Source organism: Athene noctua, chromosome 17 (assembly GCF_965140245.1).
Source record: "Athene noctua chromosome 17, bAthNoc1.hap1.1, whole genome shotgun sequence".
Taxonomy (NCBI): Eukaryota; Metazoa; Chordata; class Aves; order Strigiformes; family Strigidae; genus Athene; species Athene noctua.
In genome coordinates, this window is record NC_134053.1 from 519,563 (window position 1) to 536,114 (window position 16,552).

At 48.6% G+C, this 16,552-nt stretch overlaps 1 protein-coding gene across 2 annotated transcripts in view; it reads left to right on the forward strand.

Annotated features, from left to right (window-relative positions):
* Positions 1–4,553: 4,553 nt before the first annotated feature.
* Positions 4,554–16,552, forward strand: part of PITPNB (phosphatidylinositol transfer protein beta) — a 29,217-nt gene continuing 17,218 nt past the window's right edge. For both annotated transcript variants that reach the window (XM_074920694.1, XM_074920693.1), the window contains exons 1-7: positions 4,554–4,619; positions 7,256–7,286; positions 8,175–8,320; positions 10,311–10,402; positions 10,995–11,002; positions 12,515–12,589; positions 13,759–13,842. In XM_074920694.1, the coding sequence (XP_074776795.1) occupies positions 4,600–4,619; positions 7,256–7,286; positions 8,175–8,320; positions 10,311–10,402; positions 10,995–11,002; positions 12,515–12,589; positions 13,759–13,842 (456 nt within the window). In that variant the 5' untranslated portion in view covers positions 4,554–4,599. The remainder of the gene's footprint in view (positions 4,620–7,255; positions 7,287–8,174; positions 8,321–10,310; positions 10,403–10,994; positions 11,003–12,514; positions 12,590–13,758; positions 13,843–16,552) is intronic.

The window sequence follows — 16,552 nt, forward strand, 5'->3', positions numbered from 1 at the left end:
TTGCCTGAGGTTTTATGGGTAAATGACTGTGGCTGGTATTTCAGTGGACTCCAGGAAAGCTGTTCCACGAGGAGCTGCAGCAGTTTCCACATGTACGAACCAGAGGCGTACAGGGGATTGCGTTCTCCTTAGCAAGTCTCTCCCCTACGTCCTCCTCTGTGAGAAGCCCTTGGAGACGGACGTTTGTTTTCCAGTGGCTGGCAGCAACACAAACATCTTTTCTGCTTTTGGATGGTCCTCAGACTTCCAGTGCTTTGTGGCTGAGAGGGAGCTGGTGGAGGAGCATGTGCATTGCTACTCCCACATGTGGCCGGGACGTGCAGGTGTACCTCGGGGATACTCCGGGGTGCAAGGGGAGACAGGCCAGCTCTTGGGGTTGGGCATGTGGGCACTGGCTCTGCGCAGGGCAGATCAGATGGGAGAGTCCAGTTGTCCTGGAGGTGTCAGAGCTGGGGTGCACTGACCTCACCTCGCTGTTCTCGATCACACAGCAACGCAACCTGTGTGCTGAAGTGCACAACTTTGATCTTTTAGCATAAAAGAGGGAGCGTTTAAATATTTTTTAAAATCCTCCCATTTTCAGTTCATTACGTGGAAATGTTTGCCACGGTTACAAATCCCACTTCTGTCTCAGAAGGAGGAATGGGGGCCTGGGAACGCGAAGGCAGAGGAGTTTTGTGCCGGGAGCAGCGAGGGCTCCCGCAGCACTGCCGCCCTCTCGCCCCGGCTGGGTGCAGGTCACCCCGCCAGGCCAGCGGGAGACCAGAGCGGGTCAGAGGAACGCCAGAAGCGGGCACGTTCCCCAGGTCCCGCACAGCCCTGGAGCAGCCTCCTGCCGGCGGTACGGACGCTCGGTCAGGGGAGCGGGGACGCGCCCCGGTTCCCTCGTGCTGTGACGGCCCCGTGTGCCCCCCCGCTGGTCCCTTGCAGGGCTCCGGAATCCGCTCTCGTGTTCCAGTGCCACCATCCCGCCCCCGTGCACCCAGGCCTGCGCTCGGGCCCCGGGACCTCCTGGCAGGCTCAGCCCCTGAGCCGCTGGTGGGCCACTGCACTGGCCGTGTTAGCTGCCCACAGAGGGGAGCCGAGCCTGGGGGCGCAGCCCCTCCGCAGCACGGGGGAGCTCTGGGGGCTGCTCCGAGGCGGTGTGTGTGTGCGCAGGGTCTGGAATCAGCAGGATGCAGCTACTCGGACGGTGTTGTCGTGTGTGGTAGGATCTGGATCTAAACAAAGAGAAGGGTTCTGGGGAGAGCACAGACTGCAGCTGCCGGCTGCGTAAACAAAGGACAAATGTTGTCCATATGGGGAAGGAGCAGCAGCAGGGGACTGCACTCAGCCAGGATTTTGAAAAACCAAATAAAGGAAAATACTCAATGCTTGAGAACTTCGGGAAGCAGACACTTAAAGCCCCACCACTGTGCCCTGGCACAGCCCTTTGCAATTTCTTTGCCTTTTAGACGAAGCCAGCGCAGGCATAAGTCTGAGCAGCAGTTTCCATAGCATCTGTCTTTCACATTGCAAGAGACTTGAATGAAAATATGTTTTCATAGGCAGAGCCTATTGAGGATTTTCTTTAAAGCATTTATCTGTGGGAGGGTCGTTTGGCAACATTTAATTTTCCTGTCTGAATTTCTGCTCCCCTTTAGTGGAGTGGATGCGGTAAATGCTACTGGCAAACGGGACCCGGGGAAGAGGGGAGCAAGGGTGAGCCTGAACTGGGGTCAGTAGTTGCTTCTGGGAAGAGGATGCAATTGAGAGCCACCAGAACACAGGCGTTGTGCTGAGACTGGTGCTAACACAGGAAACTGCGATTCGACAAGGTGCAAAAATCCTTAGCCAGTTTTGGACAGCAACAGTTATCCCACAGAAGAACTAAAATGCAGTGGCTACCCAGGAATTAAAGTTGTGCAGTTAATAGCAACCCGTGAGGGTTGAGAGCTGACACAAATGTGCATTTACCATGATGCCTTTCTCTTGGCAGCAGTAGGGCAGCACTAGTCACAGTGAAAATCTCGGCAAATGTAAATGCTGTTCCACAGCCAGACATATTTCCATTTTTTTGAGGCGGAATCCTTTCCCTTCTTAGGGCCAAACTGCCAAGTTTCACCCTCCCCTTTGTCAGACCTTGAAATGTTGCGGGGGGCGGGGGGGAGGGTGTGTGTTGGGTTTTTTTCTTTCCAGTTTACCTGGTCTTACATTTGTGTGAGCATTTCAGAGTAAAGCAAAAGCGTCCTCTTTGCATAGCTATGAGGAAAAATCTGAAAAGAATAAAAGCTAATGCTTAGAAACTAGAAAGCAAATAAAGCATTTAGAATACATTATTTTAAGTAAATCCTGTAGCTTTACCTGGATTATGATTTTTGAGCACCCCGAAGAGGAAATATTGTTACCCAGCTGCTTTGTTCTTAGGGCATCATTTTGCCACAAGACAACTTTAATCACTATGGAAACACGATGGAGCTGAACACAACACACAGAAGCAACCTGGGGAAACTTGACCCACGTTGTCCTTCCTACGCCCTGCACTGAGGAGCTGGGTATGTGCTTTGAGACCAAGCAGGGCTGGGTCCTCGTGCCCGGGGTGAAGTCTTCCTGCAAGACACAGGCCCACATTCTCTTAATTCTACTGTGCTCCAGCTTTGAACAGCCAAGTTATAAACAGTTTTTATCATTTGCTCCTCATTCCAGGTCTCTAAGCTTCACCATTCCTTTATATTTATAAAAACTTCCAGCTAGTTTACCTTCATCACTCGCTGGCACCTGTGTTTCCTCCCTGTCTCCTTAATTTTCCTGTTTTCGCCTTGGAATTCAGTCCTGCATGTAGTACCTGAGACACTCCTACGTAAAGATTTGTTCCTACGAGAGAATTCCCTGTTTGAACTCGCAGCAACTCTGCCTATTTCCCTTTCTGGATTAAATGCTTAAAGGTTTAGTTAGCTTGTTCCTCTGGCCCCCACTCTGCTGTTTGATTGTTGTATTCATAGAAATGTGTTGGATAAAAAGGGAGCTGGGAGACCTAACACTCTGTCACCCCATAGTGAAGTGTGTCCCACCCCTCTGCTGCAGCCAGGCACCTCAGCAGGACTCATCTCCTGCCACACGTGGAGTAGTGCCAGGTGCACGACGCAGAGGGACTCGGCCCCAGCCCCCCCGAGATACGAAGGCAATTTGTCTCCTCCAGGACTAGTCTTCCAGGTCCTTCGCAGCCTCGAGGAGCTTCACTGGGTATTCTACTCTCAGGGCTGAGTTCAGCCTTCTTTCAATGCCGCTGAGGTCTAAGACTTGTAGGCTCTCTCTTTTCACTTTTTTGCTTTTAATGCAAGCTGGTGGTCTAATGTCACCCATCAGCAGGTCTGGGGGGGCAGAGGGTGCAGGTGGGTGTGAGCCCAGCGACAGCCGAGTCTTGTTCTTCATTGTGTGTCAGTCTGATTAATTTCTGATGTCCTTGTTATTTGTGAATGGGATAAAGGAAATTCTCTCACAAGAGGGCAGCATTGGACACAGTAACCGTGGCTCCTTGAGTTACGCCCTTTAATGAAACAGTCTTTCCCTTCGTGGAGGCACTAGCAATTGTTGCTCATTTATTGTGTTTTCATTTCTGTGGCAGAACAGGGGCCGTCCAGAGGTAATTTGGCAGCAATCCACAAGAAAATTATTTTGCCTGAAACACACCGCATAAGAAAATTTTAGCTTCCCCCCCCCAAAAAAAAAAAAAAATAAAAAAATGTATCTGGTAGCATCGCTGGTGCAGGTGCCCGGCAGCAAAAGGAGAGTGCTGCCGTCAGGTCAGCGATGGTGTCAGAAAGGCGGGGACGCAGAGGGACTCTGCGAGGGGCGGGCGCGGCCCATGTCCCTGTCACCTGGCCTCCCTGCTGGCCAGGATTTCTGCTGCATTTTTAAATGAAATGAATAAACATTTCAAATCCTCATTTCCCAAACGCTGGGCTCCTTTGCTGGAAGCACTTTCACTTGGGCAGAAGCTTCCTTCAGCAAGAGGCTACTCGGAGAAACCAGCAAATGCGGTTACACTTCATTGCGGGATTCGGAAAACGAGTATTTTCTAGCACCCTGCGCCGGTCTGGGGCGGTCGCGGGGCCGCGCGTAACGGCGCTCTCTGGCTGCAGGCACAGGCCGAGTGCGTTAACCGTGGCCAAGGCGGGACCCTGCTCCGCTTGTTCCGGGGCCGCAGGAGGTTCCAGAGGAGGAGCGCGCCGGCAGCCGACCGGCCCGGCCACGCCGCGGCGGACACGGACCGACCGGGGCCCGGGGCTGCGCGGGGAGCGCCGAGCGATGCCGTCGCCGAGAAATGACGTCATCACGCGGGGCGGGGGCGGTACCGGGACGGAGCCGGGCTGAGGGCGCGCTCTCATTGGCTATCTGCGGGAGAGGCGGGGCGCTCGCTGGAGCTGCGCGCCCTCCGATTGGTGGCAGCCGGCGCAGGCGCGCCGGGGTGCGCTGAGGTCAGGAGCGGGCGCGGGGACGCACGGCGCGGCAGGATTGGCCGCGCTGGCCCGCGGGGGCGGGGCCCACCCCGGAAGCGCGCAGTGCAGCATGGGCAGGCGGTGCCGGCCGCGCGTGCGCAGTGCGGCCTGCGGGGGGAAGATGGTGCTGATCAAGGAATTGTGAGTCGGGGCCGGGGCCGGGGCCGGGGCCGGGGCCGGGGCCGGGCGGCGGCGGGTCCTCCCTGGCGGGCCCAGGTGCCGCCGGGCGGGGCAGGGCCCGCTCCGGCCCGCGCCCCGCTGGGCCTCTCCCGCGGCTCCGCTGCGCGGGGCGCCGGCAGCGCCTGGGCCGCCGCCTCGGCCGCTCCCTTCGTGCGGGCGGGCCCTGGCGCGGGGCCTGCAGGGACCGCGGCGTCCGGCGGGCGCGTCCCGGGACGCCGCGTCCCTCCGGGCCGGCCCCGGACGCTGCCGCCGCTGGGCTGAGAGAGCGGCCGGGCGCGGGGCTGCCCTGTCCCTCTGCCGGTTCCGCGCCCCGTGCTCCCGCCTTCAGCTGCTGCTTGCTACCGAATGAACGTGCCGGCGGCTCCACGCGCGCCCGAGCTTGTGCTTGCGGTCGAGGGGATCCCGACTGGTCGCCCCAGCCCCCAGCACGGGGCTTGTGTCCCTGCACAATGAGTTTCTCCAGCCCGTTCCCTCGGGTCTAGTGTTTTACCAGGGCGGTGGCGTCCCTGCTGGGCTGGCAGGCGTTGCGGGGAGTGCCGTACCTCGTACTTGTGATCCGGGACCCCTCCTGCTTGGAAGGCAGCGCCGGTGGCAGTGGTGACAGTCCTGGAGCGGTGGCAGTGTCCTTCATCGCTCCGCAGTTACCCGTTCTGGTGGTGCCGGGAGCTTTGTGCTGTTGGATAGATCCTTCAGGTCTCTGTCACTAGCTGGTTTGTTCCTCCCTGCCACCCCTTTGACTTCGAGGTACCTCGAAGTCTAGTAATACATAGCTCCTGCTGTGGTGGTAAGGGTGATGAGTAGGTTCAAAGTCATAGATTGTAGTAAATGTGTTTAAGTTCCAGACAGACTTCCGAGGATAATTCAAAGATTTACCTAAACCTGTAGACGCAGACCAACAGGGCTGAGCAGTGTGGCACGCAGGACCAAGTGTCCCGCTATTCTTGTGTTTTAGTGAGAGTTTGCACCAGTCCTGCTTGGAGAAGCTGTCTGTCTGTCTTGCATTTCCTATGAGATAATGGTGGGCTGTGTCCTTAGAAATAAGTTCTCATTGGATTTCTTTGCTACTCAGCTCTTTTGAATTATTGCACTGTTTGTCTGTCATCATTCTTAAGTTTAAAAGAAACCTGTTCCTTACCATTCTTTCCTTTAATTCCTCACCTTTCCTTGTACCTGTACATCTGCTGTGTTTTCCTGAGTATGCTCCTGTTTTACATACTGTCGTGTTAAAGACTAAAGTGGAAGTTGCCCAAAAATCTTCTTGCAAGCCCCAAATGTGTCCTCTCTAGGTACTGAGATCTGCTGATGCCAGGACAGGTGTCTTCTGTCTCTGTTGGTCTTGCTACCTAGCTTTAAAAACGGTTTAAGGACTTTTTTATCAAATGAAACAAGATGTAACAGGGCTCCCGTGAGAATTTTATTTTGATTGCCATTTGGCCATTCTGTGTTTGAGTGAAAGCTCTGCTTTGAGCTTGACACTTGCCAGCATTTGCAGTTGATTCTGTTTTTATCAATTGCTGAAGTTTTCACAGTTTAAATCTATTCCAGTGAGGCACATAGTAGACTAAAATAGGAAAATCTTTATCCCTTAAGGTATAGAGGAGAAGTTGCAAGACTGATCTGTGGGGATGATCGTTTCTGTCTTCTCAAGGTTGCTGCATGTTCTGCTGTGCGGGGGGTGCAGAGCACTCAGGCTGCTGAAGTAATTTTCCTGGTAGTCCCTGAACAAAAACATATCAGGCTCGCTGTTCACGAAGTGTGGGCACAGCAGGGGGTAGCAAGAGTTGAATCAACTCACTACAACTTTCTTTCCCTAGAACAGTGGACAGACTTAATTTATACTCATGTTTTCAGGATGATTGTGCTGCATTGAATCTTAATGGCGATAAGGTTGTCAGTAAAGGAGGTACATCTCTTAAAGGCCCTAGGAACAATGCAGGTGTTCTGTGCAACAGTAATGATTTGCATTTGCATTGTCTTTGTCCATTTTATCCTGTAAGGTGAAACTGAAAAATACTGTCTGTGCAGTGTACTGTCGCTTTGAAAAACCAACTTCTGCATCCCCAGACCTTGCTGTTAACTGTACAGAGTATTGTATTAGCACTAAACTATTGGCCTCAAATGCTCTTGCTTCTGCCACCTAAACGGGATACGAGTTGTGGTTGCTTTTGAAGTGATTAATAACTGCTGTAATTGCCAAAATTCACTTGTAGGCTCTGAGGGCCTGTGCATTTGTCCTTTTAAATTGTATAGACGGAACTGCTTACTGTGTAACATGAAAAAACCTCACACCTCAAAGGTTAAATAAATTCAGCACAATGCAAAGTTATGGCAGAGCTGGAAGTAGATTTCCTGGCTCTTCTATGTAGCTTCTAATGTTCTTAAACCCTTCTTTTTTATTTTTCCTTTTGTGGCATATCTGTCACTGAACTTTACTTGGCTTTGTTGCATTATATCCATGCAACCTGCTGTCACAGAGCATATCTAAAAAGAAAACTTGGATTAACTCATTTTGACACTTCTTTCTTGAATGTCTTTAAGTTATCTGCAGATTAAGCCTAATTATTAATTTTGTTGAACTTGCTCTTTTCCTCTTTCAGCCGAGTGGTTTTACCTTGCTCAGTGCAAGAGGTACGTCCTCATCCAACCTGCTTTTGTTTTGGGGTGATGGGTGGGAAGAAGTTAGTGTCTTATTTCAATCTGACTAGCCTGGATCTGAAGGTTTCCTGCGCTGTGGCCCGCAGTCTGCCAGGGTAAGTTCCCACATGCGTAACCAGCAGCCAAGCAGAGTTAACCTCTTGCAGAGCAGTGGATTTCAAAGGAGGCATGTGCCTGCAGGCAACGAACCTTGAGTTGTTTCTGAGCCACTCCACAGCTCACTAGCAAGAAAATAAAGTTGTGCAATTCTGCACTGCAGCAGAATTTGCCTGCTGATCAAGGCATTGAGTGACTCCAAGGCTTTTCCTAAAGGCAAAGGTAGGAATCATTGTCCAGGGTCTGAAGCCAGCAATTTAAATGGCGCTGAGATACATTTAATGGCAAGCCACGACAGGGTGCCTGAACGTCCCTCTGGGGGAGAGTGTTAAGCTTGTGTTCTCCTGCAGGTCCCATTTTATGGGTGCTGCGAGGGCAGTGTCTAGCTGGTTAAAAGTCTGAATTTGGGAGGCTCAGAGCTGGGAATCAGTAATTTAAAAATCTGTAAACTGAAAATTACATTTTTTATGCAATTAAGAACAACATATATACTTTGCTTTTAGACTGGGAAAAGTGAAGAATAATATATTTGGTATGCTATACCAACGTGTTGCATTAATGTGAAACAAGCTGGTTATAGAGCTGATGCTTGTGAACTACAGATAAATTTTGCCAGCAGATTGTCATACTTAATAATTTTATATGTACATTACTTTCCTGGTAATTTTGCTTGTTCTACTAAATTGTCACAGGAAACAGCTATATTTTTTTATTCATTGAAAGTTTTGGCTGACTTTAATATTGAAACTCTATTTCTCTTTTCAGTATCAAGTTGGGCAACTTTATTCTGTGGCAGAAGCTAGCAAAAATGAAACAGGAGGTGGTGAAGGAATTCAAGTCTTAAAAAATGAGCCTTATGAAAAGGACGGCGAGAAGGGACAATATACTCACAAAATTTATCATTTAAAGAGGTGAGAAAAACATTGGTACATATTGTGGTCACTTGATGTTGAGTGAGGAATGTTTAAAAGTGAGGGCAGCCTTCTGCTCTTTACTATTCTGGGCTACTTCCTTGTATTTTTCTGCCACACTGTAATTTGCTGAATTGCGCACGAGTGTTCTGGTGAGTGGGAAAACATGTGAAATACAGTGGATTTTAAATATGTGGGCTAGCGTAATGGAGAACCATGCAAAATGTCCCATCTGTGAACAGGCAAGTACATCTCTAAGTAGGAATAATTTCAATTCTTGGTATATAGCCAGAACAATGGGCTCGGTATCACAGGTGCTTTGTAGGGCAGCCCAGAGAACAGGACTGTTGATGCACAAGGATAAAGGAAAGGAGAATGGTTATTGCATTATTAATGAAGAATGTTTTTATGTGATCTGGCATTTAAGAAAGAGTTTTTATTGCCTGAATGTTCTTTAAAAATACTCTATACGGCATCACACAAGTTCTTGTAGTGTGGTAGTGTAATGTTTTTTTGAAAGAGAATGAGTAAGGTAAATAATATTTTTGGAAGTTATGTGCCTTTCGGAGTGGGTAAAACCTGGGTTATTTGGAAAACTCACCCCAGTGGGTTCTGAACCTCTAGGGGTGAACAGTCGGTGTTACTCCAGAAGGCTGCAGTACCGTAAATGCAGCCATATCCTTAGGATCTGTAATATGTTGTCAAGTTGTGAGGATTAGTATTCCAAATGTTTATAATTGGGGAAAAAAAAAATCTAAAAAGTTGGAGAACTGAATACGTTTATAGTTGGGGGGGCACAAAGACAAGGTGGAGATAAACGCTGAAGAGCAGCACGCTCAGGAGCTGAACGCTGCGTGCCTCGGCCATGTGAAAGTAAACCCAGGGCAGAGTGTCCTCAGGGCTGCGTTGTGTAGGACTGTGCATGCAGGGTTATGGGTCGTGGTTCCTTCTGGTTGGCTTTGGGCGTTGGACTTTCAGATGTGCACAGACTAGAGGGTAGAAAGAAGTGTGGGCAGCATGACTCGTGTGGAAGGGCTGAAGGAATTGTCTTTGCCTGTTCTGGGAAAAGGGAACTCCCAGATGAGTGGGCCATGAGGTTTCTGCAATGTAAAAAAGGAACCGTCAGTTGGCTTTTTTCCTTGGATCTAAAAGAAAAAAGGACAGGAAGTTATTCACCATCCTTGGAGAAAAGTTGAGAATGGAACGCTTACACAGATTGAACTCAGCCCCTTGTGCGTGTGTACGTGCAGTTTGTTTAAACTCACCTCCATAAGGGCTCAAGTATTCTCTTAGGTAATACCAAATTTCTCTTGTATCAGATTTTGTTGCTTTTTTTCCCAAGTTTCTGGCAACTGCCATGGGCACTCCGTTGGACTAGAGAGGGCGGTTGTTGTCAGAGATGGTAATTCTGCTGCCTGAGGGGAGCGGCAGTTCTCCTCTCGCCGAGGCTCGGGGACCTCCCGGGCGGTGCAGGCGGAGGTGGCTCGGGGACCTCCCGGGCGGTGCAGGCGGAGGTGGCTCGGGGACCTCCCGGGCGGTGCAGGCGGAGGTGGCTCGGGGACCTCCCGGGCGGTGCAGGCGGAGGTGGCTCAGGGACCTCCCGGGCGGGCGGTGCAGGCGCCGTGGGCGCTGCCCGAGGCCATTCTGGGTTGCTCGGGACTGAGATCTGCTGGGCAGTGCTCTCCCTCCACAGGTGTCCTTGCTGTTCTAGAAAAGAAAAGAAACCATAGCTTTCATCGTGATCATAATGCTTCCTAATTAATTTCTAACTCATTCTCAATTATCTTATTATTCCATTCCCCATTTTTTTCTTAACTATTTTGTGATCAGTAACGTTGTTGGGGTTCCTGCATATTTAACTGTGGATGACCTGTACATCGTAACTTAAAAGTGCTTAGGCAGAATGTGCATTTCTTATTAGCATGGAAGAAATCAACGAGGAATTTCAGCTGGCAAAAATTTTTAAAATGTCAATGTTTGTTTTTCACAGTAAAGTTCCTGGTTTTGTAAGGATGTTTGCTCCAGAAGGCTCCCTGGTGTTCCACGAGAAGGCTTGGAATGCCTACCCCTACTGTAGAACAAGTAGGTCTCCCCTTGTGTGTTTTGCTGTCAGGGTTCAGTTGAGGGGTGTTCTTAATTGGTTTAGGAGAAAAGAGGGTGCTATCAAGTGGAAAATAAATTCTCAATTTAATGTTGCATTCGTAAGGTCTCCCCTTTTGAAAAGGAGAGGTGCTTCTGGAGAGCAGCCTCAGTGTGCCAGGTTACTGCTTCCTACGGTCGTAGTATCCAGTGTCCCTGGGGCAAGACCAAAGAGGTGTTTCTCTTAAGGTCTAGAACGGAACCTGTGAAAAGAATTTAATTCTTCGTAGTCTGTTAGAATAAGGTGACTGCTTTATTTTAATACTTTCAGTTGCTTAAGTTCTGAGAGTAGGCTCTGTTTGGCTTGTGTTTCCGTTGAATAGCGTGAAGTATCCTACAACAAACTTCTACGGTTAAGGCTAGCAAGCCAGTCTGCTGAGCTCTGGCTTGGTGCACACAAATCCTGTTAGTCTAATTTTGAATGTTCCTTATACTGTGAAGCAAACATTATGTGTGAGGCTTTTCAGAAACAATTGTGTCTAATAACACTTTGTGTTGCCTTTTCATTTTCCTTGCATGTGTTTCCAATGACCAGTTGTGACGGTGAGTATCTGAATTACTATCACTCCTACTGGGGTTTTTTTGAACTATATTTTGTTTGCTATTACTGCTGCAACTGATTCTGACTCTAGCAAGCTAGCTCGAGCCTTTTATCTGTGCCTTGCCAGGGTTTCTGGCATAGATCTCCATGTTACTTTATTTGTCTGCACATGGCTATAATTAGAAAGAGCTGTAATTTTTCAGAGAAATGCTTTCAGTTTTTACATCTTCTTTTATGCCTTTACCATTACAGCTGCATAATGTCTGTCCTGCTGTCCTGGCAACACATCATGCTAAAAAAGAAGCGGGGGAGGGAGGAGAAAAGCCAGATCAGAGGTTTCTACACTCTTGAATGCAGGAAGGGCAATGAAACAAAATGAGTCCCTAGCTGTCTGAAGTCCCATTTCTGTAAAGTATAATAAAATCCTGCCTTGGTTAAAATGGGTTAACTGAGAATCTAAATGGATCATCATAGATGGGGGTTTGGGGTGTTTTGGTTTTTTGTTTAAGGTGCATGGACAAGAGATCAAGACTTTATTTCCCTGTGTGTTTATGTTGGTGACCTATTTAAGGAAGCTTCTGAGTTTAATGTTAACCTGCTTTATCCAGCCCGTGGAAAGGCCCCGTGCGCTGGGCTGCACCCAGAGCAGGGTGGGCACAGGGCGAGGGGGGGATTCTCCCCTCTGCTCCGCTCTGGGAGACCCCCCTGCAGGGCTGGGTCCAGCTCTGGGGCACCAACAGCAGAAGGACACGGACCTGCTGGAGCGGGGCCAGAGGAGGCCACGGAGATGCTGGGGGGGCTGGAGCCCCCCTGTGAGGACAGGCTGGGAGAGTTGGGGGGTTCAGCTGGAGGAGAGAAGGCTCCGGGGAGACCTTAGAGCGGCCCCCCAGGGCTGAAGGAAAGGGGGGAGGGACTCGTCATCGGGGGGTAGGGATAGGGTGAGGGGTGATGGTTTTAAACTGACAGAGGGGAGATTTAGGTGAGATCTGAGGCAGAAATTCTCCCCTGTGAGGGGGGTGAGGCCCTGGCACAGGCTGCCCAGAGCAGCTGTGGCTGCCCCCTCCCTGGCAGGGCTCAAGGCCAGGTTGGACGGGGCTTTGGGCAACCTGGGCTGGTGGAAGGTGGCCCTGCCCGGGGCAGGGGGTGGCACTGGATGGGCTTTGTGGTTCATTCTAACACCCCCACCACCCCCAAAAAAAAAGAGGGGGGTGCGAGGGAAAAGGATAATAAATGACAGTATTATTTATATTTGTGTGCACAGAGTTAGAGTTGGGTTTCTCAAATGTGACTCATTTTAGTGTAGTCCTTACTGCTGTAGCTGATACTTAAGTTTCAGATATTAGTTATCTCATTATACCTATTTGTGTAGGTAAGGGGCCTGTTTCTTTTATAATTTAAATAGAATGTGTTCCTAGTTAAGGCTTAGTAGTGACTTATTTGTAAATACCATTTATCTAAACTTCAAGCAGAGAGGTAATAATCAGACTCATGCTTTTTGATTTTAATTCTTACAGAATGAATACATGAAAGATGACTTCTTCATAAAAATTGAGACCTGGCATAAACCAGATTTGGGGACAACAGAGAACGTGAGTTGGGATTTGGGATACCAAGCATTAGTAATTTTTTCAACACATAGTCATCCAGATAAAGTATTCTGTGCCTGGTAATGGTGGATGATTACTGCATAAAGTCAAAGCCCTACAAGTGATTAATGTAAAACAAAAAATGTATTATTCAGATCCTTTTAAGGTGCTTAAGCTGTCTTGTCTAACAAGATGGAAGAACGTGAAAAGTCTTTTGTTTATGTTGAGGTCAGTGCAGGTGCTTGATTCTCACTCAAATATTTAAATAGATTTTCCGTAAATTCTTCATAGTTTCATGTTCTTTTACCTTAGACATGCTAGTGCTACTCAGGCTGACAGGTTTGGAAACAGGTTTCACAGAGCTGTTGCAGTTTATCTGTGTTCACTTCTGTAGAGTTTCATATTGAAGCTGCTTCTGTAAATGTTCCAGGCTGGCGATACTCTTGCTTTCCTCCCTAGACAGTTGATTTGGTTCACAGGCCTCTTCAGGAGACTTTTTTTTTTTTTTATCTCTAGTGACAAACATATTTATAAACCATCCACAAAGGAATAGTTGTCAGTATATTTTCGGTGCTTGGGTGAACTGTGGCAGTGGATGTGCTACAGAGGAGGAGGGTGTTTCTCGGAGAGCTCTGCCTGCTGTCGCTGTAGGTTCAGGTGTGCCAGGCAGACTGGGCGTGGAGCTGAGCACATCTTCAGACCCTTCTGTACCGTCACACCACGCACGCTTCCTCTGCTCTGTGCTATGATTTAGGGAACCTACTAGGTTTAGTCAGGCTACTGAAACCTGCCACATTTACACTCTGGAATTTGTGCAGCTTCTTTCTAGATCGAAAAGCTCGTGCAGATTACTGAATGGGTAATGCTTCTAATTAGGGCTTCATTTCATTAGCACTAACGAATGTGACAGAAGAATACAGCTTAATCTTTAATCCAAGTTTTCTGAATGCACAAGAAATGAAGGCTTTGTGCTGGTTTAAAATTGGTTAGTGAGTGAATTAAACTGTAACTGTGGAGACTGTTCGCTTTTAGAAAGTCAGAGGAAGAAGGGAGAGGTTTTGAGGACTTTTATGAAATACAGAAACAAATCCATGGCACACGTTCGTTCTGCATAAGGTGCAGCACTGTGTAGGGTGTCAGCATGGCAATGATTCCTTTTTCTCTTTTTGCAGGTGCACAATTTAGATCCAAACACATGGAAGAGTGTTGAAGTTGTCCATATTGACATTGCAGATAGAACTCAAGTAGAACCAGGAGTAAGTAAATGCTCCGCTATTGGGATGTGGATGTAGCATGCAGCTGATTCCATTGATGCTTTGTGTTGATTGTGAATGAACTAAAATGGTATGGATTTTACCCAGCAGATAAGTGAAATTTGTTTGGAGTAGAGTCACTCATTCCAAAGTTCCACACTTAGTAAATGCATTTACAGTTCAGTCTACTGAATCTGACTTCCAGTTGCACAACTAAGACGTGAAGGGCAACAGACTTTTGGTACAAATGTCGTTTTGACTTTTAGTTGTAGATAAAGTAATTGATTTGGTCAAGCACGCATTTACGTGCTTATCTTGGTGTATGAGACCAAGGGCAAGAATCCATCCCAGCTGTCCTGCATGACAGAGCACAGGGTCTCCACCGAGCTACTCCTGTGCTTCTGCTGCTACTTCTTGGTTACAGATTTTTCAAAAATTCTGTCCCTCCAAACATCCTTCACTCAGGGGTTATGGCAATCTCAAGAGGATCAGTCAGGCTTTGCCGCTGAAATCTAGACCTGTTTTTTTTTGATATTTTTAAACTTTGTTCATCACAGTAGTTCTCAAGACATGAACTGCTCATCTCTTCTGAAAGCTGTGGAATTACTTTTTCAGTTTCATCTTTAGTGGTTGGTTTGACAAATGTAAGTGTCCTAGATGCACCCAGGAGTCTGTGGTCTTTTCCCTAAGAACTTGAAGCTTAATATCTTCATAGAAGAAGCAAAAATGTACAAGGATGGATTTTATTAGTAAGAGCACATGATTACTCAGTGAATTTGTATGCAGAGCATAGGTATAAATTTGGGAGGAGTGTTTACCAGGATTGCCTGCAGTCTGCGTTAGCTTGCGTACATGTGATGGAAGGAGATGGCTGGATGAAGAAGTGAGTGTGGCAGAGTTAGTGCTGGGCTTGCATGCTTTCAGCTTGCCTTTTCAACAGCACTTTGCACAAAAAAGACACTGGTACCCTGAATGTGATTGGATGGAGTTCTACTGAAATAAATACATGAAGGGATTTCCAATTAAGCTTTTTCTGTTGTGTTGAGATTTTGCTAACAGGAGAACACAATATATAATGGCTCCCATTCTTTTTCCCTCTATTGTCAGTGTTTTGTTAACCAGTGCATCGGCATATGTTTGGGTTGAAAAGGAACTTAAAGATCATCTCGTTCCACCCCCCTGCCCCGGGCAGGGCCACCTTCCACCAGCCCAGGTTGCCCAAAGCCCCGTCCAACCTGGCCTTGAACCCTTCCAGGGAGGGGGCAGCCACAGCTGCTCTGGGCAGCCTGTGCCAGGGCCTCACCCCCCTCACAGGGGAGAATTTCTGCCTCAGATCTCATCTAAATCTCCCCTCTGTCAGTTTAAAACTGTTGCCTCTTGTCCTGTCACTACAGCCCTTGGTAAAAAGTCTCTCTCCATCTTTCTTGTAAACCCCCTCTGTATACTGAAAGGCTGTGGCAGGGTCTCCCTGGAGCCTTCTCTGCTCCAGCTGAACCCCCCAACTCTCCCAGCCTGTCCTCACAGGGGGGCTCCAGCCCCCCCAGCATCTCCGTGGCTCCTCTGGCCCCGCTCCAGCAGGTCCGTGTCCTTCTGCTGTTGGTGCCCCAGAGCTGGACCCAGCCCTGCAGGGGGGTCTCCCAGAGCGGAGCAGAGGGGAGAATCCCCCCCTGGCCCTGTGCCCCCCCTGCTCTGGGTGCAGCCCAGCACACGGGGCCTTTCTGGGCTGTGAGTGCATGTTGCTGGCTGATACCCGATTCTTCAAAGGCTGTGTGATTAATCTGCAGAAGAAGGTGGCCTGTGTTAATTCTAGATGCCAGTTTGTGGAACTTAAGAGGGCAGCTTCATCATACTTATTTATGGCCTGCCTTTTTTTTAATTTAATTTAATTTAATTTGTGTCTACTGGGGTTCTTGTCTGGTTTGTTTAATTGTAACAGCTGGACTGTTCTATGTGTAATCATTAATTTTGGGTTAGTAGGAAAATGGTATGCACTAATATCGACACCAATTTGTGTTTACATAATTTGATTGTCTCAGTTTTGTGCAAGGAGGTATTCTTTATTTAATTGTTATTTTCTGAAAATAAATACTTGGATATGGTGGGGAGAGAATTCCTTCGCAGGAAGGTGGGGAAAGGCTGTGTTGTGTGAGGGGGAAAGGTTTCTGCTTCATAAATTTCCATTTGTATTCCCAACATAGGTGTATAATCTGTGCTCTTGCTTGGCTGGTGTTTAAAAGATGATCTGTGGGTTTACACGTGTGAAAATACATTGTTTGGAGAACCTCCAACCTGGTAACCCAAATTAGATGTGTCTTGCCTATTCTAACGCAGCGAGGAATGGTTTTGCTGCCCCTTGTTCTTTCAGACGTTCCAAATGACCTTAGAGCTGAACCGGCAGGTGAATGTCTGTTGTGCCTCCCCTGTTCCACGCCTGGAATTGTGGCAGGCAGCTACAGTGCTGTTGTCTGTCTGAGTGCTTGCTTGATCACAGTCTGGGTAAACAAAGGGTTGTGCTTACTCCTGTGTGTGCCCTGAAGTGTTTGTCGGTTGGCAGGACAAACCAGTCCGGGACCCGGCGGCTCCGTGGGGCTGGGCTGGCGCACGGCGCTGTGCCCAAGGGACTTGTGTTCGTGGGGCAGGACCAAGATCTGTCTAAGCACCTGTCCTGTTATGGCTGGTAGCAGCTACTCGTGGAAGGATAGGAAACGTGGGA